The sequence below is a fragment of the Anoplolepis gracilipes genome, chromosome 17 (assembly GCF_047496725.1).
Source record: "Anoplolepis gracilipes chromosome 17, ASM4749672v1, whole genome shotgun sequence".
NCBI classification, from domain to species: Eukaryota; Metazoa; Arthropoda; class Insecta; order Hymenoptera; family Formicidae; genus Anoplolepis; species Anoplolepis gracilipes.
The window spans coordinates 8,768,985-8,794,081 of NC_132986.1; the positions used below are offsets into that span (position 1 = coordinate 8,768,985).

Sequence of the window (25,097 nt, forward strand, 5' to 3'; positions counted from 1 at the left end):
TCTCCTTCTCCTTCTCTTTCTCTTTCTCTTCCTCATCACCTCTCCCACTTTTCGACCCGAAAACGTCTCGCTCCGAATTCGTCGGCCGTTTTCCACCGATACACGTGCAACGTACGCTCACACCTACACGTCACGCGGAGAATCGCGAGATCCAGGCCAGAAGCAATAGCAGGTGCGATTATCGCAAAAGCGCGCGCAACGCATGCAACGCCGAAATGTCATTCCGTCCTTACGCACCCGGTGCGAGCAGGAGGAGTGTCGTTAACGACCGAACGTGCATGCATGCATTCGCGTGATACGCACGCAACTGTTTGTATGCACATGTAAATCTATTCATCACATGGTTGGCTATTTAGAACAACTCGCGTTGTATAATTATCATAAATATATTATATCACAAACATATCTTATTGATGCGATTTCAAATATAGTAATATTATTGTTGTCACATCTATCTCTCTCAAAATTAACCAGCGAATATTTCAATCCAGCAAAGATCCTCCGTAGTCTCAGATCGTTCACGTCGAGAAGAAAAGCTCTCGATGACGTGGGGCGTAACGAAACGGAAGTCGTTCCAATGCTTTTAGCGTATGCATTATTTCTGAACGCGCGCGCGTGTCAATTGGCCGCTTCCATTTGCCGCGGCGCCGCGGCATCTGGGGCCCCGAATACGGCCCGATAAAAATTATGTCCCGCTAAGGAACAAGCTCTCCCGTCAGCCGGCATCGTCTGCGTCCAGTAGACGCAGCTGCGCTTGCACTCACGACGAGTGGCATCTGTATATCTCGGACGAGCACGTACGCATGCGGTACGCATATATACCGAGAGATAGAAGCGCCTTCGCGTAACGAGTATCACGTAACGGCGATATTGCGCAGGAGTGACGTTACAACGATTGCGGCCAGAAAATCTCGATCGCGGGAAGAATTTACGTTTGCTCTCTCGTTGTGTTGCATTCAATTAGATTTCCTTAAACGATATATTTTATTAACTGAACTTTTGCAATTATCATGTTAAAAGAAATTAATAAAAAAAATTATCGCATCACCCATAAAATCATTAAACATGCGATATTATGCAAATTTCAAACAATAACGCACACATAAGTAGGGCTGTTGATTCGTGAAACAAATTGAGGGAATGACTTGTGGCTCTTGAGGATGACAGAATTAATAACGTACGGTGTAAAGTACGTGCAAACATAATATCGTATCAAACCGACCAGTTGGAAAAAGAAGCCAGTGTGAACCGTCCAGGTGCGTACGTATATTGCGCGCAAATATATCCATGAACCTTATCATCGGTTATTCATTCGACCCGGATCAATCGACCCGACAAATGGTTCTAAAATAAACACTCGAAAGCCCTCGTTATCGAACATTAGTCCACCGAAGCGAAATGGCAAGATTAAATGCTCATTAACCATAACGAAATGTTATCGGGGTAGAAACATGTGTGAATGTGTAATGCTATCGAAATTGGACAAATACATGTAACATGCGTAGAATGAAAGGAAAAGAATACCAAAGATATAAAGGCTCTCAATATAACATCGGTTGTGGCGCACAACAGTAGCAATAACAATCGCCCGCGGTTATGTTATTTAATCTCGTGATAATCATAAATTATTATTATGTACACATGGCGCAATATAATTGTTACCACTTCGACAAGACTATGAATAGCGTAACACATTTATAATTGATACACTCTATAAACGATACGGCAATGATATAATACACACACACACACACATATATATATATATATCGTGCGGCGAATAATTATTACTAAACTTATATTGTTGGTTTCTTATTTCGGTACAATTTAATTCTCTCGTCGTCACGAAAATGTTGCCCATGTATTTCGGCAAAGGGTCAAAGTATTTTAAATCGTTCGAAAATAAAACGAGCAATTAAATTGGGTGAAAATCTTAATCGCGTGGGCACGAAAATTGCGTAATGACATTTGGCGGTTTCCCAAAGGATTTCCAGCCTATTTCTCCAGCATTCATCGCGGCTCGCTTATTATTTTAACGGGCGCAGAAGCGCCGGACGCCTGTCGGTAGGTGTTAAATTAATACCGGTCGCTAAATGCGCCGTGTGAACAGATCAGGTGCTCGTAAAGCGTGTCGTCCTGTGTTACGAAGCGACACACCCGTGTTGTGTTCTAAGTCGGCTCCGCGTCGTCTTTCGCGACCCCTCCAGAGTCGTCCCGAGAACTTAATGAATTACATGATTAAGCGATTTTATTGACAGCGATATAACGATTTCGACTTTCAATCGAAGGAGATCCAAACATCCGGGATGGACGCACCTGAAAGGTAACCCCTAAAGGCTCGCCGGCTCTTCAATTTTTACCGTGTCGAATAATCGATCGATTCTTTGTTGATTTTAAGCGATTTTGTGTGTAAAATCGATCGAAGCACAAAGAAGTTGAAGAAACTCGCGATTCGGTCGGAGAGCAAACTTCCGCTCTCTTCGACGAGTAAGCGACACGATACATTTTTAATCGTTGTTACAAGACTACACGGCGCATCGAGTGCCGTTGATTAATCGGCGGCATGTTCGAGATTTTAATTAATCTCTGAGAGAGAGAGAGAGAGAGAGAGAGGGAGAGAGAGAAAGAGAGAGAAAAAGAAGCAACGAGCGTACGACCGACTCTCTCGGTGAAGAAATTGCTTTGCCCTCGATACCACCGCAAGAGCAATCGGCAAACGAACCCTCGATTCCCGAAGGAACTCGACGTATCCCGCCTGTTTCGTGCACATTTTATCGACTATCCGGCATTCTTCGAGTTCCTCACCCAAGTTCGTCCTTTATTTCTGAGAGGATCTACGACGAGATCGCGCGTCCTGACATTCGTGATCGAACGGCGCGTAACCACTTTTGATAGAAGAAAACATGTTTGATAATTTAAGCATGTATACAGTATAATCTGAGGTAAAAAATAAAAATTGCAAATTTGTGCTTTACAATTGATATATGTATAAGTCATATTTGTGTTGTGTTATGAAAAGAGAGAAAGAGTATACCAATGGTTTGCGGTTACCGCTAATTGTAAGTAATGTCGGAGAAATCGATTCCAACTGAAATCTACACATTCTACTAAATTGTGCACTGAGCAATCTTCTGTAGAGAGACCATACTCCGGCTCGATTTAATAGCGCTCGTGCACGGCTCGGAATTTAGAAATCGCCGATTATCTTACGATAATACGTGCCGCACCGCAATAATTCATTTTTTCACATCGGCAGCGTACGAAGAGAAATTCGTCGAAACGAATTTATCGATTTCCGAATTAATTTCTCGCTCGCTATCTGCCGACCCTCGGCTTTCGCCAGAGGAACCGGGGGGAGGAGAGGCTGGGTAAAAGGGCAGTGGAGAGGTGGAAAAGTATTCCCGGGAAATATTTCCGTTTTTACGTAGCACGAGCAGCGCGAGGGGCGAGTATAGAGACGGAGATGGGATGGGAATTCTGATTTCATTAGGCCCTGTGTTATGCGATTAATTAAGTCGCGAGCTTCGAGGAAAAATAAGAGGTAGAGCGCGGATTGGACTCTCTCTCTCTCTCTCTCTCTCTCTCTCTTTCTCTCTTGCTCTGGCTTTTTTCACATTGCACTCATCTCTCCTTTTTCACCTCGTTAGAACAAGAGGCAGAGAGATCGTATAGAGGGGAGGGAAAAAATGAACTCGAGACATTTCTCGCCGAGGGATGGGCGTTATTAGCCAGGTTGGAGAAACTCTCGAACCGCCGACCAGCGAATTAACGCACAGTTACTAGACGGAATTCAATTCTTTAGGCATCTTTAGCTCGCTATCGAGTCGGACAAATATCTCTGCGTGTGCGAGATAAAGATACAAAGAGCACAAACTGTCACTCTAATTTTCGATCGTTCGAGATACTGAAAATGTCAATAGGAAAAAATTATACTTGTCTTCGCGTGAAATTGCGAGCAATGATTACTTATGAAAATATCGGATAGACGCGATGTTCGTGACGACCCCGTAGAAGGAGAATGTCGTCCTCCAATCTGTTCGCCATTTTCTCTCCCTCTCTCCCCCTCTCTCTCTCTCTCTCTCACTCTCTCTTTGCCGGATGACTACTTTCGAGCCCCGGAAAATTCCGTCGTAACAATGTGACACCGACGTTCGCAACGGCGCGCGATATTAACGACGCGCGGCCGTATTCGCTTTGTGAAGCGAACTATAACTGAATTTGGCCCCGTCATTTTATGCATCAGACTCGCCATGCCCGTATAACTGAATTCGATGGGTAACGCAATTACACATCTTTGCCCGCGCGTCGCGCAGATATACGCCGCGCTCCGCTCCGATACATGTGTGCGGACCACACCTACGCGGGTACCATTAATTATTATACATGCGTATATATAGCGACGTGTGTCAACGATATGCCAGTACAGTCAGCCCCGACGACAGAAGTTATGCAGCGGATCTGCAGAAACTGTCCAGATCGCGATGCGCTTCCGAGGAATCGCCAGTCATTGAAATTTATATAAATAATTCATGGCGGATTCGTGACGTCCTTGGAAAATGTCGAAAATAATTGCTCTGAGTACAAATAATATTCTATTATATTATTTCTTTATCCTTTTGGAATTATTTGGAACAATGTGATAAATCGCACTGTGTCATTTTTATCAATTTAAGATATCATCGACACGAATTGCGGCGTGTAGCCAACAGATATATATATAAAATAAGAAAATTTAAACAACGCGCACTGTTGAGAGCATGGAAGGGGAAAGGAGGCATCGGATGGCAGAGAGTGCCGCATGCTACATGTCGAAGCACGGAGCGTAGTGGTTGGCTATATATAGATACGTAGATATAACGCTCGGCAGCACTCAATCAGAAGTCATAATACATTTACCACGACCTAATGAAGACTTGATGAAAGGCTGCCGCTGGGACGGAGCCAGTGGTTCTCGCAGAGAGAAAAGGAGAGATGGCACGGTTAGCAAGAAACGATTCGATCAAATATAGTTAATCACAAAGGACGCCAAGTATCGAAAAAAAACTTGAGATTAATTTTTTTTTTTTTAATTGAACGTAAAATATTTTTATGATGAAAAATAATTAATAGACGCGTGCATGAGTTTGCGAATTGAACCCAAGAACAAGAGGACTCTTTTTATCAAACATATGGGGAAAAAATGCATTCTATAGAAGAGAGCGAAAGTATTAGCGTCGAGTGGCAAATAGACTTTGGGAAAAACACAGGAGGCAGCGAAAGCCGTCAGAATAGCTGTCAGAATCGCTGTATGCAAAAGATGTACGCGGCCCTTTTCCAGTTTCTTCGTTCTGGCCGGCAAACGTAATCCTCGGAAATTAAAAATTCCCGCTTTTTCAAACGGTCTGAAGCGTCTGAGGCGAGCGAAGGGACTGACAGAGAGCGACTCGCCCCGTGGGCACTCAGCTGGACGCGGCTCCATTTACAGAAACTCCATCAAAGGGATTGTGGCATTACGCTTTAGAGTTTCGGTGTGCCTGGCAAGACGGCCGTTCTCTCTCTCTCTCTCTCTCTCTCTCTCTCTCTCTCTCTCTCTCTCTCTCTCTCTCTCTCTCTCTCTCTCTCTCTCTCTCTCTCTCTCTCTCTCTCTCTCTCTCTCTCTCTCTCTCTCTCTCTCTCTCTCTCTCTCTCTCCGCGGCCGAGGATAAAGTGGCTGCGAGTGTACTCTCGTACAGTGACTTTGCTGGTCGCGAAACATTCACCGTGTCTCTGCCGTAAATGAGTATTTGCCTTTGTGAATAAATAAAATGCATTACAAAGTTTCCGCGAGTTGTTCGGAGAGGCGAAGAAGCGGTACATGAAGACGACAAGGGAATTGCATAGGTAGAAAGTTTGTTTAAAATCGGAAATAAGATTTGTAATTAGTCTAAAGAAAAAGAGATAATTATTAATATTTATGTTAACATTAACTTATCGCGTTCAACTTCTGTAAGAAGCAAGAGGATGAAGGGCAATGGCGACGAGGAACAAGGGGGTGGGAAAAGGATCGAATGTACAGAGCAGGGAGCAACATCTAAGACAATGAGTACGGGCCTTTGGAGTAATCCTCCGGCCTTCCTTAGCGTATCGACATTAATTCCCTTGCCCCCAGCTTTTAACCGGAACAGACGCACCCTATAATAGGCAAGTTGGAATCCAATCTGCAAGTTTGCAAATTCGATTCGGCTGTCTTCAGCGAGAGAAGAGAGCGTCGAACGAGCGAAGCTGCGCGAGATGCGCCTCTCAAGCGTGAAGCTTGCGACGCGTATGCGGTAATCGATGCACGACGTCTATGATGCCTTTGGTCCTATGGTCTTCGGCGCAAGATAATCGTGACATACGTTATTCCATTCTCGAACCATCTCCACCGATATCAAAGTCGCATTAGCCCCGTTTTCAAAGAAAGCGCGTTTCCGATAAAAAGTGAAGAATATCAATGACCAGCTCTTTATTCGAAAAAAACGTTCCCGACAACACCTCGTGTCACTGTCCTCGTGCACTCAACGCAAATGTTAATGTCTCACCCACGACCTTTAGTCGACGACAAGTCAGTCGATAAAGTTACAACAAGCATGCTTTATTATTGACAGTCTTTTAAAAAATGTTAAATTAGGAAAAAAAATATTAACTAATAATTCGCAGGAAAAACTTCCGTTAACCTGGCACTGCCATTCGAAAAAAAAACAAATATATTTATATCGAATGATATTTTATTTTAATATATATATATATATATATATATATATATATATATATATATATATATGTAAATATAGAAATATGAATATATAGAAATAGTTTCTATACATATCTTTCAAGTCATTTATAGCAATTAAATAATACAAAAAGTTTAATTGTTGCATCACTGTGAAAATTCAAATGTTTATGTAGTGACATATCTGTGTGTGATATACCTATAATATTCTATTAATTTAGGATTAAGATAAAAAATAATTTATCACTTACCGGTATGATGTAATGCGCAATGACGGCGTTGAAGAATACCAAGTTGATCTGTAAAATACAAATATATAATATTTAAATTATATAAAATAATGTCCAAAATAATTAATGTTTTAAAAAATAATTATTGCACACAATTGAATTTTATTTCACATCCCTTTATATATTTAATAAAAGAAATCACAAAATTTCTGAAAAATTTTTTTAGATATAAACTTTTATAAAATATGCTAAAAAAACATCTAATTTTCTTATATAAATAATCTATAAGTAATTATAAATCTAAAACAATATTGAAATATTTTTTATACATATTTATATAAAAAATTAATTATTATAAATATTTTGTTAGTACTTCAATTACTTTATAAGTATTTTAAAATAAAATATAAAATATTTTATATGCACAATAATGTAAAATAAATCACAAAACTAAGTAAACAATTAATATAAGTAAAGCAAATAATAAATTAATCAAATTGCTCACTCTATGATCACTCTATCGTTGCTCGATATCTTGCCTTCTTTTGTTTGTTTTTTACTGTTCCTTCATGACATTTACACAATACTCACGAAAAAAACAATTAATTACGATCGCGCGTGCACTAATCAACAATACAATAATCGCACGATACTTTACGTAGCACTCCCGATGTTAATCGCACCCAACCCATACTTTATTTTATATTATGTCAGAGCAATAATTAACAGTTAGACAAAGTTGCGATTTGTTCGAAAAATCTCGTGATTAAATTCACGTAATGCTATCTGTGTTGTTAATTAAATAGTATACGCACGCATTTTACAACAATTTTACTATCTCTCGTTATAACATAAGAATAGAAATACAAGTTAAAATTAAATAGATAAATAAAATGTAATATCAGAATATAATCTTGCCATCGATTTATCGAGATATCGATCAAATTAAACACATAAAAGATATGTTTCAACAGATCAAGTACAAGTGCCAGATTTGATTATGATATGCGATTGATACATGTAAAATGACAACGTCAATAACAACTATACTTATTAAACGCAATTCATTAATTCAATTTATACTCGTAATATTTTGTTAATGACTGAAAAATTCCGAAACGTCAGCAATTTTAATAATACTGCACGATAACGATACTACGTAAATTAATGGCTAGTCGAGATGTGATAAAAATTATTAGTCGTACAGTTTGATAATCTCTAATTGTAATGAACGTGATGGAGAATAATTTGTCGCGATCGTATTTCGAGAGATAATATGACGATACACAGAGCGAGTCACGTCACACGGCAAGATCACCGTACGTATTACGTTCGAATGACAGCAACGCCACGGTAAGCACGAGACCGAGCAAGGACTTTTGCGAGCTGCGAATTATTGTCACATTACCTCTCGAACTACGGATGACAAGCGACGTACACGAAATAGGTTCTATTATTACATTAGCCATTAATTCACGTATTTAATATTTTTCACGTAATTAGTATTCTTCGCAGTAACAAGGTAAAATGATCGATGTTGTTTTCGAACTTTCAGTCATTAACAAAACATTGCGGATACAAATTGAGTCAACTATTATTGCGACGCGTTTAATAAGTTGTCGTTAACGCCGAATACTTGAATATTTATCAATGGCGTTTTATAATTTCGGCGCTTGTACATTGGTTATCTATCGAAACACATGTTTAACATGACTCTTTCAAATTTAATGCTCCAGTTGATAAAACGATAGTATATTCTTGAATATTATATCGTACAAATATTTATCTTTGATTTTAAACTTGTATATCTATTCGCTTGTATTATAATGAGAGATAGTAAAATTGTTATAAAATTTGCGTGCGTACACTTTTAGTTAACAACAATAAAGATAGCATTGTGTGAATTTAATCGTGCGATTTTCCCAAACAAATTGCAACTTCGTCTAACTGTGACTATCCTTCTGTCACAATATAAAATAAAGTGCGCCTCATGTGCAATTAACATCGGGAGTACTATGTAAAGTGCCGCGCGATCGTTGTATCTGTTAAATAGTGCAATCGTAATTAATTATGTTTTCGCGAGTGAATGTGGTGTGAATGCTATAAAGGAGAAACAAAGAACAAACAAGAGAGGAAGAGAAGGCATCGAGCCATGAAACAGTTATAGAGTGAGCAATGTAAAATTTTGTTAATTTATTATTTGTTTTACTAATAAAATTGTCTGCTTATTTTCGTGGCTCCATTTTACATGACAATGTTAAATAATATGTGCATATAAAATATTTTTCATTTTATTTTAAAATATCTAAAGTACTTAAAGTACTAACAAAATGTTTATAATAATTAATATTTTTAAATAAATAAATAAATATATATGTATATAATATTTCAATATATACTGTTTAAGATTTATAATTATTTAAATTCATTTATATAAGAGAAAATTATGTATTTTTATTTGGCATATATTTTATAAAACTTTATGTTTAAGAAATTTTTTCGAAATTTCTCTAATTCCTATTGTTAAATATTTATTCAAAAAGAGGTATAAATATTTAATTGTGCGCAATAATTAATTTTTAAAATATTAATTACTCTAGACATTGTTTTACATAATTTGAATATATTTGCATTTTACAGATCAACGTTGTATATATTCTACAACTCTGCTGTTGATCATCTCATATTCCGGTAAGTGTTATTAAATTATTTTTTATCTCGAGAGAATGAAATATTATATTAGCTATATCAATACGTAAAAATTAATCGTCTATCTGTGAACTGCAAATTCTGGATTTATTCTTTGTAACAAAAAAGTAATAAAAATGAACATGCTAAAAATATTACACATTAGCTTCGTTTCTGAAAAACGCTTATAGCGAATAAACAAAAAATAACATATTCAAATTTGATTTCTCGCGGTGGCAGTGATAGAAGAAATAAAAGATAAGTAAAATTTTTTCGCGATCTAAAGAAATCATCGTCCTTACGTAATCGCTATCTCGGATTTGGCGAGCGTTTCGAAGAACACCGCGTACACGCGCATTGCACGAGTTAGTATTCTCGGCGGAGTCGTGTATTATTCAAATTAGATTCCTCGGGTTGAGCGGCGTCGTAAGGTTTGATATAAAGCCCAAATAATTCTCCGTGAGGCGGTAGCGTGATGTAAGTACAAGCAGCGGCGTCAGGGGAATCCTCAAGTCCACCAGCAGCAGCAGCAGCAGCAGCAGCGCAGAGCGCGAGAAGGGCTCATATAACCAACGATATATATCAACATCAGCAACGGGCCGTCAACCGGGAAAAGTTCTCGCGGAAGATAGCAAGGTTGAGAGTCGAGTCGACTCTTGTCGCACTGGTGTAGCATCATATATATATACAATCTTTCGCACATTGATCTTGATTACTCGTCGGGTTAATAAAGACCTTTGAAATAAAGCGAGTCGCTCCGGGTATTTGTGTCGCTTTTACACTAAACCAACAGGGAGATAAATCAAATAGCAGCTCACGTGTACGTGTTCATCATTTAAAAAAATATATAATAGAAAAAGTAAGAAATTATTACGTGAGCGATTTTTATTATAATGACTCCGTGTTTTCGCAACTTTTTCCACGAAACTCGGCAATTAAAGGGTTAATGCGAATGTCGACATGGAAGCGACATGGTTCAACTCGATAAAAGCCGCGAACTTTATTGAAACTTTCTAAATTTCTCGAAGACGGCACCCTCGTGGCAAAGTACGCGGTGAAAGCGGAGAAACGCGGAACATCTTACCCCTTGCGTTCGCATAAACGCAATAATTCGGAGTGGCGGTTCACAGGGGTCGAGAAGAGGAAGGAGTTGCCGGGGTGGTTGGCATGCGCGTAAATGTAGTTATAAATAAATCTAGAGGCTCTTAATGTTTGCCGTGCTCCGCGGAAGCGGCGGTGGAGCGTAGCGAAGGAGAAATTCGGGGCAAAGAAGAGGCCAAGAGAGAAGGAGGAGCAGGAACGCGAAAGGAGAGAGGGGTGGACGCGCGCGCGATGAGGGCAAGGGCCCGGAAGGGTAGAAACCCTCGGGGTCGTGTATGCTACATAGAATCCTTCGCCTCGCTTCTAAACTACTACTCGCTAGAGTCTCAATTCGTCGCGAGATACTCGTACTTTCTCCCTTAATAACGTCAAAAATTCGACGGCTGTCGTCGGAAATAAACACATCGCGAGATGGATGTTTCTCACTTCCTCTTTGGCGGTGCGAATTAATGACTATCGCGGATGTTAGGCGGGCAGGCTGAAATTAGCGGTCTTCGCCTTCTCTACGTGCATACAATTAAAAGAACACCCGTGTGCACGCTGCTCGTGCCCCCGTCCGTCCGATTGTCGGCCGAGTCTTTTAATTTCTTTTCCTGCGTGGCCGCCGACGATCTCGTTCGGATAAGAGCGCGAATGCACTGTATTACAGTGCATTCGCACGGTAGGCAAAGAACTCGTTACTTCGCACGCTCTTGGAAATAACGTTGCGATCATTCCGTGAAGAACGTTGAAAAATGGGCAAAGGATGAGCGAATCTTCTCGGATAATGTATCGCCCGATGTAATGTATAGTCTAACGAAAGCGCATATATATTTCCGTTTTTAAAGCGACATTGTTTCTTGACGTAATAGAAATTAATCGTGATCAAATTTTTCTTCTCCATTGTTAATGATTTTATGGAAACTTCAAAATTATCAGTTTTTTAAATGGAAAAGAGAGAGAGAGAGAAAGAAAACTAAAGTCTAGATAAAAATGAGCTCTCAATTTGTCGTTAATTTCGCGGCCATTTGTCGCGATAAGTTTTCGCCGTCGTGGATTTCGCCTTTTCTCTCGGATATATCCGAAGGCATAACAAAGGGCGCCCTAGTGAAATGAGTCGCGAAATTGTTCCGGTGGAATTTATCAATTTTCTTTGAGGGATTCTAATTGTACTAATTTGTTGGCCCCGGGAGGGCACGCCACCGGCTTCGCGGATTCGCCGCCATCGAGGGGGAAAAGGATACGACGGAATCCGATCGTTTAATCTCCAAGATCGCTCTCTTTCCCGCCCCTCCGCCCTCCGGTAACGCGGGAGACGTTCGCCGGAGACGTATATACCCTACGTGTACGATATCCAAAGACGAACGAACGCATCTCTCCTCACCTTCAGCCTTCGGCGGAATGCTGATTCAGTCTAGCGTGAGTGAAATGGGTTGCTTGTTTCATCTCCCAAATCATCGATCTCCGATCTTCTCTCTTCGACGAGCCACCGCCGAATTTCCACTCGAAGGAAACTTCACCCCGCGTTAAATGCAATCGGACGACTCGAGAAAAATGAATCGTATAATTAATTTCACCGCCTCTTTCTCTTGTTTAATTAATATCGATTGTCGAGGATAAAAGAAAACGTGATATCTAACTTTAGATTTACATTGTTTTTCCGCTCTCTTTCTTCCTCTACAACTACAATATTGCGTATAGATCGTAATCGGGTCTTTTGACGCGGACATGACGTCGAGCATTCTCAGACCGCACATTCGTAGCTAGGCATTCAAAAACACGCGTGAGAGTGCGCGAATTAGATGTACCAGGATGCATTCACAAGCCATATGTAATCTCGTGTTGTTTTTAATTGATGCGCTCTGCATTTCTGTGCCAGTGGCGAGGCCGTGCCTACTCCGCCTACATCGCGGATATTCATGTGGTAATGTTACGCGAATTTATCGCGTCTTATTATCTATACGGACTCACCAGCTCATGCTCGCTATCCGCTCCGTATCTGCCTCGTCTTACTCCCTCTTACGGTTCATCGATCTCCTTCTCGAGTTCCTACAAAGTCCTCCTTTGCTCTTTCCCGCGTTTAAATGTACCGTCTTTGTCTTTCTCTACTCCTTTTTTAAATTAATGTGATATAATATTATGTTATTTTAATTTTTTTTTCGTCGAGAAATTATTTACAATCTAATGTAAATACGAGTATGTCAGTGTTGTGTGAGCGTTTATATTACATCTTACAAATCTGTCTACTGATTTTTTCATCGAACGTATTATATATGATCGTCACTGCTTGTGCTCGTCGCAATCTTTCTCACTGTCGAGTTTTTCCTCTGCATAATAAGCGAATGGAAGACGAAGAAGAGGAAGAAAAAAATTCGCAGGAGTGCGACTCTGCGAGGTTGACGCGAGGCGAGATAAGTAGAACTCGGCCGTAATTAGCGTTACTTTTGCCAAGTTAATTACGAGGAGGATTCCGCCGGCGGCGAGATTCGGGAAGAGGGAAGAAGACACAGAGGAAAGAGACAGAGGGAAAGAAAAAAAAAAAAAGAGAGAAAGGACGAGAGGAGAAGGTCGGAGATGATCTTTGGGAAAGAAAGAACCCGCGGCCAACGAGGAAAAGAATCGAGAGCTCGGGGCTGATATCAAAGCGAGGCAAACAATACAGCGAGATGCTGATGCGATTGTATTACGGCTAGTGGATCGGCGATCCATTGTCTCGTCACGTTCTGCCCACTCGATTCCTTTATCTCGATCCCCAGAATACTCGTATCGTGTCATATCGAGTGAGCATCCATCGAAAGTAGCACGCTCTCTCGTTCGCGTTCACGGAGGGGTTCGTCGTAATACGAAATCTACCGGGATACGATAGAGTTACACGCATTCTCACGCATGCATCGTATCGGTCTAATATGAGGGCGAGAGAAAAATACGCTAAGGATATTCAATTACCGATCAATTGTCGCCTCCAGATAAGACAGAGCGCCAGATATTAGGCTGATAAGTGCATCGCTTCTCCGATTGATCATATCTACACGATACTACGATTCCGTCTCTCGTGTTATAATGATAGGAAACAGACGCGTCACGATTCGAATCGCGAGTCGCGATTTATTCGGCGGTATATAATTATATACGAGGAGCGTACTGTAATTATATGATAAATCCAAATGAGCGGCGGAGACGCGTGGCTGCGCGGCTAAAATAAATGAAACCGGCGTGAAAACGAAATTGGATACACACGATCCGGCTGGAACCGGAGTCGCCGGCGGAATTTATTTGTTTTTCATTCAAATGGCCTCATCTCGCATTTATGTATTCCGTGATATTGCACTTTTTAAACTCGCCTGCTTTCATCGCGCGCCCCGCTGGATATTAAGACCTCCGGCAGCGGTGTATTAGTCGTATAAATTTACTTCGAATGACGTTGAATTCTCGTTCTCCGCAGCACGTTACGTACAACGCCCCTTGAACTATTTCTCTCCCTCTCTCTCTTTCTTTTTCTCTCCCTTTTGCTCCTTTTGCCACTTTGTGGCGTTTCTCAAGCATGCTGTATACTGTATAACGGCGATTTGTATTAATTATGGTCGCCTTGCGAAATACTCGAGGACGATTAATGACGCCGATGCATCGCGCGAGCGTATACAAATAAGCTGCTCGATTATTTACATAATTGGCCTCCTCTCGTGCGTCAGCAAATCTCCATTCGTCAATCTCGTCAGGAAAAAGCCGGCGGAAGAAAGTCGACTGAAAAGCGCGCGCTGTAACGCGCAACGCCAACGACATGACAGGTTTAAAAACACATCGATTTTATAACGACAACGAGCACCGCGCGAGAAATATGAAAGACTGAAAAAAAACGTATAAGTGGTAATAAATAAAAAAAAAAAAAAAAAAAAAAAAAAAAAATCAGAGGAGAAGAACGCTCGAATGAGTGGCGGCGCGAAAGGCCGGCGGACGGGTGTTGCGGAATAATTGGTCCGAAGTATTTTTTAATCGAAGCCGAAAAAATGTACACGGCGGCACAGCAGTATAGAGCAGAAGCAGCGACTACGAAAAAAAAAAAAAAAAAAAAAAAAAAAAAGCGAGAAACGCGCGGACGGATCGAGGGTGAAGGTGCAAGAGAATGGGCAGGCGAGCGAGCGGAAAGACGGGAGATGGAAAGAGAAAAATACAGAGAGGGAAAGAGAGAGAGAGAGAACGCGCGAAAAATTTCCCTACCGTTTAACTGTAGGCGTTGCTCGCGTTTTTAATCGACTCCCCGACGTACACTCTGAAATTCCTTCGGTTAATTACGTGGATTTCCAATGCATCCAGACCCCGTGGAATTTTTACGATTGCCTGACCGCCGCCCTTCGTACCTATACCAATGTATAGGTGGGATTTGTACGACTGAAATATTCCAGGGATTTAATTTTATAAATGACCATCCTGTCCCTGCCGCGGGCTGACGATCCTTGCTCGATCGATCACCTCGGCTCTTTGCTATTTTCTGTCTTGTACGTTACGTACGAGACACGAAGGGTTGGCTCACGTTATGCAATGACTTTGGTTGGGAAAATAAAAATGTCATTAGTTTAACTGATTGAATTTTTTCGATTTTCTCATAGACAAGTTAATTATAGCATACATAAATTTGAGAAAATTATTCAATCCGAATAAATTTCAACATGAGCGAATCATGGGTCGGCGATAAATAAATCGCCGTCGAAAGCATATGAAAAACTGACTGGAGGAATCTCAACGTTATAAATAATTCAACTCCTGTCCAGGACGAAATATCGTTTCCCTCGTACACTTCCCCTTTCTCTCTCTCTCTCTCTCTCTCTCTCTCTCACTACATTTTACGCGACGGTCAAAGGGGAACGTAATCTTTTCGCGAAAGGGTTTTCGCGAGAGCACCTGAGAACCAGGCAAAAGTCTTCTCCGACACCCCCTAAATACTTAATTCCATTCTCGGCTAATTGGACAGTTTTATTAAGGGATGCATATTTCAGATGGCGTTTTTATTATGTCTATTGGGAGTGAAGCGCGCTTTCTCGACGCAGAGAAAAAAAAAAAAAAAAAAAAAAAAAACAGAAGAAGAGGAGAAAGGCAGAGGATCGCGCGGCGATGCTATGTATAGAAGGGTTGCCGTTAGGGGTTGCAGGAATTAGATTTTAACCCCTTGAAAAGTATTAGCACGCTCGAGAAAAGAGACCCCCCCGGAGAAAGAAAGAGAAAGTATAAGAGACAAGGAAGAGGGAGCGGGGGAGAGGGAAGGGTCGATGCAAACGCAGCCCTTTACTCCCGGCCATAGTCGCCCGCGGTATTGTCTCACAGATTAAAGTAAAAGTGTAATTTTTCGAGAACGAAGACCGCTTTTATGCCTTATCTAAGCTCTTCTTCCTTTTCTTCCGGACATTATATACTATTACAGAAAAAAAACCCACAGCGATTTCATCTCTATAATTAGACGTTTCTTCAAAATTGTGTCTTGATTTTTTAAGGAATTCGAGAAAGATATTTCTAAAATTGTATAACTTTATAATAAATATAAATTTACTATTAGAAACGCAAAACATATGTATTATAAAATAAACAATTCTCTTGGTATAAAATTGCACTTACAAAATGAACTTTGGTCGTCTCGTTTCTAAGCAAATAAGAGAATCTTTCGGAAATCTGAGTACAGAAGATATCGAGGAGGGGAAGAGACGGGCTGGTTATACGCGCGTGGACGGCTCGTATAAATTTTAATAAGTCTCATTCGCCGACCCTTTGAGCCCGACGAAATGAACGAATTAAAAGTTTCTCTCGCTTTAGTGGTCTCGCGGTTGACATTTCGGTGCGCGGCATGATCTCGCGGAATTGCTCAACTTTCGCCGTTTCGAGAAAAAGTGAGCGCGCCGGCCCGCGGAAATTCGCCAAGAGCATTCTGAATTACTCATGTACAACGCTGCCGGATTATCGAAGGGAAGAAGACCGAAAGGAAGACTGAACGCGCGTTCTATTAAAGTAATTTAAAGTCGTATCGCGCTTTTACGTCTCCTACAAATCGAGGATAATTGAACCACGGTACATTAAAGATGAGATACTTGAAGACGAAATTAAAATTAAGTTTCAGCAGTAAACCCTTAGAAATTGGAACTGTGTGTGATATCATCTTTAGATATATCTTGATATTCGTACGATATCTCTAGTTAATGCGAAATTAGATTCGCCGCGTTCCCGTATCTGAATACGGTGTAAAGTAAATCGGCAAAGCGACCCTGGCACGTGTAACACTCCCTTGTTAACCCTTTTCCGTGGAGTGCATCGTCTTCTGCCCTCGCTTGCGAATCCGAGGAACCGAGTAAGATTTCAATTAAAACAACCCCCCGGCAAGGCGGGGATTAGCTGTACGAATCCGTTCCGCAACCCCCCGGCGCAGGCTCGGTTATGACACGGCATAAATATCAATGTAAATTATCCCGGGAAGAGAAGCGTCGTACGCAAAGGAGAGATCGCCAAGACGCCACGGATGGCGGACTAACGGAGGCCTTTATGAACGCAATCATCGCGCGATTTTGCATTTATGAGGTTTAAATTGGTACCACCTACCGTCGCCGGTTCCGCTTGTTACTACCAACCCGTTCCCGATTTTCTATAATCGCACCGAGACTTGGATGTATATAGCGCCAAAGATGATATGAAATGAATAATCGAAAGAAAGAGAAAGAAAAAAATTATCACATTATAGGATTAAATAGCAATTATAAACGTAAAGTCGGAAAAATGAAAGCGAAAAAAATGTATAATTAAATTTGCCAACATTTTTAATTTTTCTTCGCGTTTATTTGAGATGATACTCTGAACGGAATATAAGATGAATTTTACTACAATAACGAAGATTGCGGAACACGTGCGATCGAAATATACCGGGCGTGCGTAGATACGTTTACTCTACTCGCGTTACATAGCGATACATTACAGGCGGCGCGTCAAATAATAATTTTCCCAACGGAGGCAGGGTAGAATCGCAACTGCGCTCGTTCGAGTCGACGGAAAATCATACTACGAAATCATAATTAACGGAATTATGTCGGAGGTAACCCGATACGTTTTCGAGTGGAGGGATGGGGTCGCGAGTGAAGTAACAGTCGAGGGACGAGAGACGGCGAAGAGAGACGATGTTTTCCAGAGGGCTACATCTAAGAAGGAAGGGTTGTACTCGTCGAGAGACGCGCCCCCAGAGCGCGTACACACGCTAGCACGCAAGCACGCACATACGCAAGCACGCACGCACGCACGCACGCACGCACGCACGCACGTACGCATTCGCGACGTAATGAACGTGAAATTAAACGACGCGCCTCCGCGCTCGCGCGAACCGGGGAGATTGCGTTTTGCTTTATTCAAGAGGTTTTAATTATACAATGCCTCGGCATCGGCGGCCGAATATCGCTCTCCACGCTCTGTTTCGAAACATCTCGAGAAGTCGAAACAGTCGCCCGTTAAAAATGCGTCACGTCACGGAGAAACGCGCGTTCTTTTAATGCCCATCGTTAGCATTCCTCATGGTGAAAATAAAATCCGGTGCAAATCTACGAAGCGATGATAAGCGTTTAAACGAAGACCACCGTCACGCATTGTAAGAAAGAGATTATAAAAATTACAACGTAATTTTATTACTCTCTCTCTATTGCGCGGGTATGAAAATTGCGATCAGAGGAAATTGGACGCGAATAGAAGTTGTAAAAACTCGGACATTGTTTCTAGAAATCAATTTATCTGACATCTGCTTTAACGCACGAGTAGGACTATAACTGGTTGCTCGATTTCTCGCTACAGCGTATTATTATTATTGCAAACTTTCGTCTACGGCAAATGTTTTATTATGTATTACAAGGAAAAAAGAGAGAGAATTTCTTTCTACTTTTACATTACTTGTAACATAATTAGAGGAAGTGTCAGAGAGAGAAACGTAGAAAGTAGTTTTACATAAAAACTAAAATGCATACTTAGCATGTGCATATATCGCAAACATGTATAAAACATGAAGGGAAAATAAACGCTCACGTTTTATATTGAATTTTGTAACAGAGAGCGATAATAATGACGTATACGCCAAAATGCGTTTTGAAAGGAATCATCGGAGGAGAAGAGAAGCCCCGGTTGAAATCCGTATCCGCTCTCGTGAAGAGCCGAGTCGGGGCGTAGCGAGAGAAAACGCAGAGAGATGAGGAAGACGTAAGAAGAAGAAGAAAAAGAAGAAGGGGGTTAGGTTTCTGAACGGGAAAACGAAAGAAGGCCAAGAGGGCGTTAACTGAACTTTAATGGAGATCATAGATAAAACGTTCTGGCGGACGTTGAAAGAACTCTTTGACGGATTACGCCTAAATCGTATCTATCTCCTCTCCGCGTCTCCGCGCCGTCAAGAAAGAGGGAGAGAGAGACATAGAGAGAGATAGAGAGAGAGAGAGAGAGAGAGAGAGAGAGAGAGAGAGAGAGAGAAATGTTGCTATTGTGTATACCTGAAGAACTCGCAACACGGCAGCGAGGGGTCGGCGGGTAGCTGAGGCTAAGTGTTATAATACCTGAAACCCGATGGACTTACGAGAGGGGAGGAGGTAGAAAAATCGACGAGAGCGCGAGGGGGAGGAGAGACTCGCTACTACCGTGCGAGAGAATATTCTTCGGAATAACCGACGCGGGATTCCAAGTCTCTAGTCTCCTTCCCTTTCCCCCTTTCCTTCTTGCCCTTGCTCCGGGCTGCCTTTTGTCGGTGGCGTTTGGATCGGTATCGTTGTCACGATCTGCCAGACCCGACTCCTGGATGCACAGCATCGCGTTGGTTGCGGCTGCGGCTGCAACTGCGGCTGCGCCGTGCAAACGTGCCTGATTTCACCGGAGATTCATACGGCGATTCCGGATAACGGAGTTGAAAATTTTATTACACCTGCGCGTGTGATAGCGCGATCAGGGGAGTAAGGAAAGGGGGAATCGTTAAAAGATCGCGCGCCGCGCTTCGTTTAGAGGCGGATTTAATCTCTCGTCTGTGTGCGAAGATTCCTTCTACCGACGTTTATTATGCGCAGATAGTTCGCGAATATTGTGCAAAGACCGGCCGTTTTATTATCCTTATCTCGGTGAAGAGCTATAACCGCGTATTAAAGGCGCGCGTTGGTATTCGGGAAACTGGGTCAAGCGGATGGCTCAACCGCGGCAATCTTATATAGTTTTGTTAAATATTTATACATATTTTTTTTTTTATCCAACACACATTAAAATACAATCTTGAATAAAGCACACAAATCAACATTCAATATTAAATGCAGAAGGTCTAATATCTCGAAATAATTAATATACAATTTTACTCAACAGCTCGACGTTATTCACGTATATACAACGTATATACAACGTATATACGTGAATAACGTCGGCTTACGGATAAAAGCTGCGACTTTGTCACTCTGTCTCTTTATGCGAAAAATCGGCAGGCGCGACCCTACCAGCTACGCGGAAAAATGTCGCATTTTTTCCGCCCTTGGCAAACGAGAGATTTCCGACACCCTCTCGGGCGGAGGAGTGCCGCCACGCGTACTTTCCGCCCTTTTTCCCATTCTCTCTGTCTCTTTCCCTCTCTTTCTGAATTTGTACTCGCGTTCGTCGAGAGGACGAAAAAGGAAGCGAGAGCGAGAGCAAGAGCAAGAGCGAGAGCTCAACAAGTCGAATAAAAAGCTCATAAATAAAGAGGAGGAATTCTCCCTTGCTCTCTCTCGAAGCGCCCGGTTGCCCGCGCCGTTTCCACCCTCTCGCATCCCTCGCAGTTTCTGCGAATGTCCCCGCGGACACCTGTTGCTGTTGCTCTCCGCGCGGCGACGACAAAGAGAGAAACGTAGAAACGGTAATCGGCGATCGCGGAAGCGCGAGCGAGACGCCAAGGGAGGAAATTGGAGCTATTCGACATCCTGATTCCTCCTCACTGCCGAGTGTCGGCCGAGCGCGATCACGCGTGATCCTGCAACACGCTACTGATCCACCCTCGACGAGCTTCAACCGAATGTGTTTGAAACGAAAGGAGGTGAGCGTGATGCTGTGAATAATGTCTCTGCGCTTGCTATTCGCCTGCTATATGGGTGTTTTCGTGCGTGCTCTTTCCTCTCTACATATCGTATAACAGTCCGTTTAAATTTATCTCACCCGTGAGAACGAGATTCTACAGGTTGTACAAGCATAGTACAACCACAATGGATAATTTTACTTAATTTCATATATCGCCATATACAATATATATTACAAAATTATATGTTATATATTATAATTTTTTTCTACTACATATGTATATCACTTTTTTAATTAAAATCCATAATTATATATCCATATATATCGATAAAGTTTAAAAAAAACTTTTATAAAATTGTATATAGTATTGTTTCGAATATTTTAAAAGATTTGATATATATTCGCGATTTTATATATATATATATATATGCCGAAAGTTTCAAGTTTATATACTAGCTGGGAATAAAGATTAACGCTTCCAATTAACGAGTAAATATTGAGAACAGGAAAAACAAAAGGCAAAACTCTAATTTTGCTCACGAGCTTTATCAGAATGTCATGTCCGACACCATGACAGCACACCGCAAGCGGGGCCACGGGTATCCGAGGCAGCTGCTGATTTGTGATAAATGGAATCCGGGGAACGCGACAGGAGTGGGAATACTATGCCCGTCGGATCGTCCCGCTAATTACGGGGTGGCCTCGAATAAATTACAACCGAAAACGCCAACTCGTTTGTATACCGCCGTATTATAATTCCGCAGCGTCGTTCTCGTTGCGGACAGGAAAACGATAATCCAAGGAGCACAAGCACGGAGGGGACCCCGTATTCTCGTCTCGACCTTCCGACGTGTACGAAAATATGCGAGGTATTTTATTTCCCAATATCTGTGCGAGAGTACGGTGAGTCGTCGTCGGATGTTTCAATTCCGGACTCGCCGCGACCGATCCCTCGACCTGACAAATTGAATCGACCGCGGAGAAGATCGACCGAGGTCCAGCAGTTTTCCCTTCCACTGCACGACCGAAATGATTTTTCCAGTAGCGTCGGAAGACAAATTGAGAAGCACGATAAAATATATTTAAATGGCCTTCGGTCCAACCGAGACATCTCGATTTTTTTTTTAGCAAAAGCAATCTTGGGAAGATTCGGAGAGCTTGAAAAGTTTACGCGTGAAGTTTACGATTCGGAAGCGGAAGCAATCGCCCATTTTTTTCAGAACGCGATAATAAAAGTCGGGAAATAAGGGAGACGAGATCTTGTTGGCAAAGCAATGAAGTCCATTTGCAAGGATTAACTCTGCGAAATTGGACTTCTTTAGACGTTAAACAGTTCGCGTCGGAATAATAAGACTCTGGCATTATTCCGTATCGAATGCGTTTTCACTCTCTCTTTCTCTCTCGCGGAAAGAGAGAGAAAAAAAAAAAAAAAAAAAAGGAAAGAAGACCGAGGCGAGAGTTGTGCACAAGCGCCGGCTTTTATCCGGCTCGCCTGGTCCCTCGGGTATTCCGGGTATATAACCGACGCCGACTCTCGATTACAACTTTTTATTGCATTTCCATTTCATCTCTCGCCCAGTGGAGCAAGGAGAGGAAACTCTCTCGCGAGCGACCGGGCACCCCGGAGTGAGATTGAAACGAATGCGTTTTAAACGCGATTATTGCGCCAAGTCTCGGGTAGAAGACAGACCCGGGGGAAAGCGGACGTTTGTAATATACGTTTGTGACGCGCGTACGTCACGATGAGACGTTACGACAACAATTTTCGACAGAGCGAAATAACTTTACAAGCAAACATTTTTTTCAACCATCTACATACGTATAATTATAGATATTTGAGCTAATAATATGGAATTCAGATAGATTATTAGTATCAAATTTCGCGACAAGAAAAACGAATTTTACTTTAAAGTTGCGCTTGGCATCACTTGGTATTCCTGATAGTATTCAGGTCACGAAAGTAAAGGAAACGTACGTAGATAACGACCAGTTGGAAACACCTTCGCATTTCGAGATAATAAAGCGAAGAGGCGGAACACTCGCCGTGTCATGTCGTTATTATTTATTGAGTTAATCTTGGGCAAACGCAGACACACGCAGCGGATACAATTCTTTTTCTTTCCTTCTTTGCTTTTCCTTCTCCTTCTCCCCCGTTCCGTTACTCGCGATAAACGTGTGCGAGGAGTACCAGAAGTTTCAACGCTACCGGAAGCTACGATGAGATAGCGCTAAGGGCAATTTGTCGGAGCGAAAGATATAACGCGCGCGCGCGTGTGTATTCCTCTTCTCCGCGAGGCAAATCGGCCGGTCGAGCACACGCGCTCTTCGATGCGCACGCGTGATTCCGCTGAACAACGTTGCGGGAGTTTCTACGACATGATTGATGAAACATATCTCACGGCGCGGAAGAACTGGGATCGTGAAATCCGATAGTTGGAACAATTCTCGTGCGCGGAAAAAGAAAATACCGTTTGAAAGTAATATAAATTGAATGCACATATAGCGAGACAGAAATATGTTGTCTTCTTTTTTATCTACATTTTACAGAGTGTTTCTGCCACATTCGAATAAAAAAGAAATAAATATCTCACAGACAGAAGGATGACAATGTGTGAATAAGTATGACCGAAGCACCGGTAGTTACCCTCCTGCTGATGTCTTCTTTTTCCAACGCGTATCCGAGATAATTCGGGGATGCGTAAAATCCTGCTATTTACCGCGATAATCGGGGCGTGAGCGATATTTGCAAGAGAAAGAGAAAAAGCCGAGAAGAGAGAGAAAGAGAAAGGCAGATGGACCCTTCGACAGAGACGATGACAGTAGCGCGTAAGCAGTGGCGAATTTCTCTGTCTACCTCTTTTTCTTCTCTCTCTCCCTCTTTCATTCTAGAGGCGGTCCTCGGAGGTTTAGAGAGCATTCAGAATGCGTTTAGGGCATCGCCCAGATGAGGACTGTCGCGCAACCGAATGTCGGCCACCCGTGGCGATCGACGGGGGCGTGAAATCGGGCGCCTCTTTAAACGCGAGGTGACACCCGCGGGGCGATTATGCGACAGGATGACAGGAGCGAGCCGACGAAAATAGAGTGCGGTGCCCTTTCAGGTACCGTCAAGCGTGCCGAGTGCGAGAGTGCGACGCGTGAAATATTAAGGGCCAGGCATCTCGATCCGAATCCGAAACACAGTTACATGGTAGACTTACATGGCGCGCGCTAACCCGAACAAAACATTGCACCCTCGTTGTACGGGACAAGGGCGTATTTCAATATCAGCCGCGAAGACTCATTAGTTGTAATGTAACATGACTCAAAGGCAATCTAATGAAGATATTGCAAGAAAATTAAATATCGTTATTCGAAAAGAGAAGCACTGAGAGAAATGTAGAATGTAAAGTTGAAAATCTGCAAGAAATTTAATGCGTTGTGCTCGAATATTATAAGAATTATTTAAAGGTAGAAGAACGACTCTAAAATTTCTAAGAGAAAAGAGGAAGAAGAGGAAGAAACGTGCTGAAATCGAGACGAGCGGAATCGCCGTGAAGAGGAGACGTGTGTTATTAACGCGGAGCACATACGGTATCCGCGGCGTTCTCCATCTTCGTTGGCAGCCCGTTTAACATGGCCGGCGAAAAATAAGCGTCGCCGATAAGCATCCGGCGCCGGATAAAAAGGAACGTCTATAATAACACAGCGTCCATCGTCCATCTCCCAAGTCTCGAGCCGAGACGAGACGAGACGAGACGAGACGAGACGAGACGAGACGAGACGAGACGAGTCGCGCGGCGCGAGTAAATAGCCGCGCGTCGCGCACAATCACGATACCCGGCGCGCTCAGGTATTGCCATTACCGTACCCGTGGGATTATTTACGGTTACCATAACTCCCAGGCTCCGTTGCGCTTAAGATCTTAAGAGAGACCTGTACGTACGTACGTATATGTACGCACGTACGGACGGACGTAAGTGGAAGAAACATCACGAACGATTTATTCGCGCCGGCTGGTGCGAGACTTTTCTTCGCCCGAAGAATACCGCGAGAGTCTCGCGTTGACGAAATTACACGGCTAATCACCATTAGCAACGCTAATCCCTAAAGTATCAGTTTTCCTTTTACTCTCGTTAACATTATAACCTCCGAATACCGGTTATTCTTTCTTTTTTTTTTTTTTTTTTTTTTTTTTTATTTTAATATGATATATCAAATGTGGTATTTTCGAAAATAATAACTTACTAGAAGAAGCGACGGGCTTGCACATATATGATATAAACGTATATGTATATTAAACGAGTATGAAGTAATACGATCCATGCTCGATTCATAGACCAATATAACATACGTAACTACGTGTTACA

General features: G+C 42.1%; 1 protein-coding gene across 6 annotated transcripts in view; it reads right to left on the reverse strand.

Moving 5' to 3' along the window:
- Nucleotides 1–25,097, reverse strand: part of Dac (dachshund family transcription factor) — a 188,733-nt gene that overhangs the window by 140,810 nt on the left and 22,826 nt on the right. For 4 of the 6 annotated variants that reach the window (XM_072910042.1, XM_072910046.1, XM_072910045.1 and 1 more), the window contains exon 2: nt 6,982–7,029. The exons of the other annotated variants lie outside the window; for them this stretch is intronic. In XM_072910042.1, coding sequence (XP_072766143.1) covers nt 6,982–7,029 — 48 coding nt within the window. The remainder of the gene's footprint in view (nt 1–6,981; nt 7,030–25,097) is intronic. 6 annotated transcript variants of the gene reach the window in all.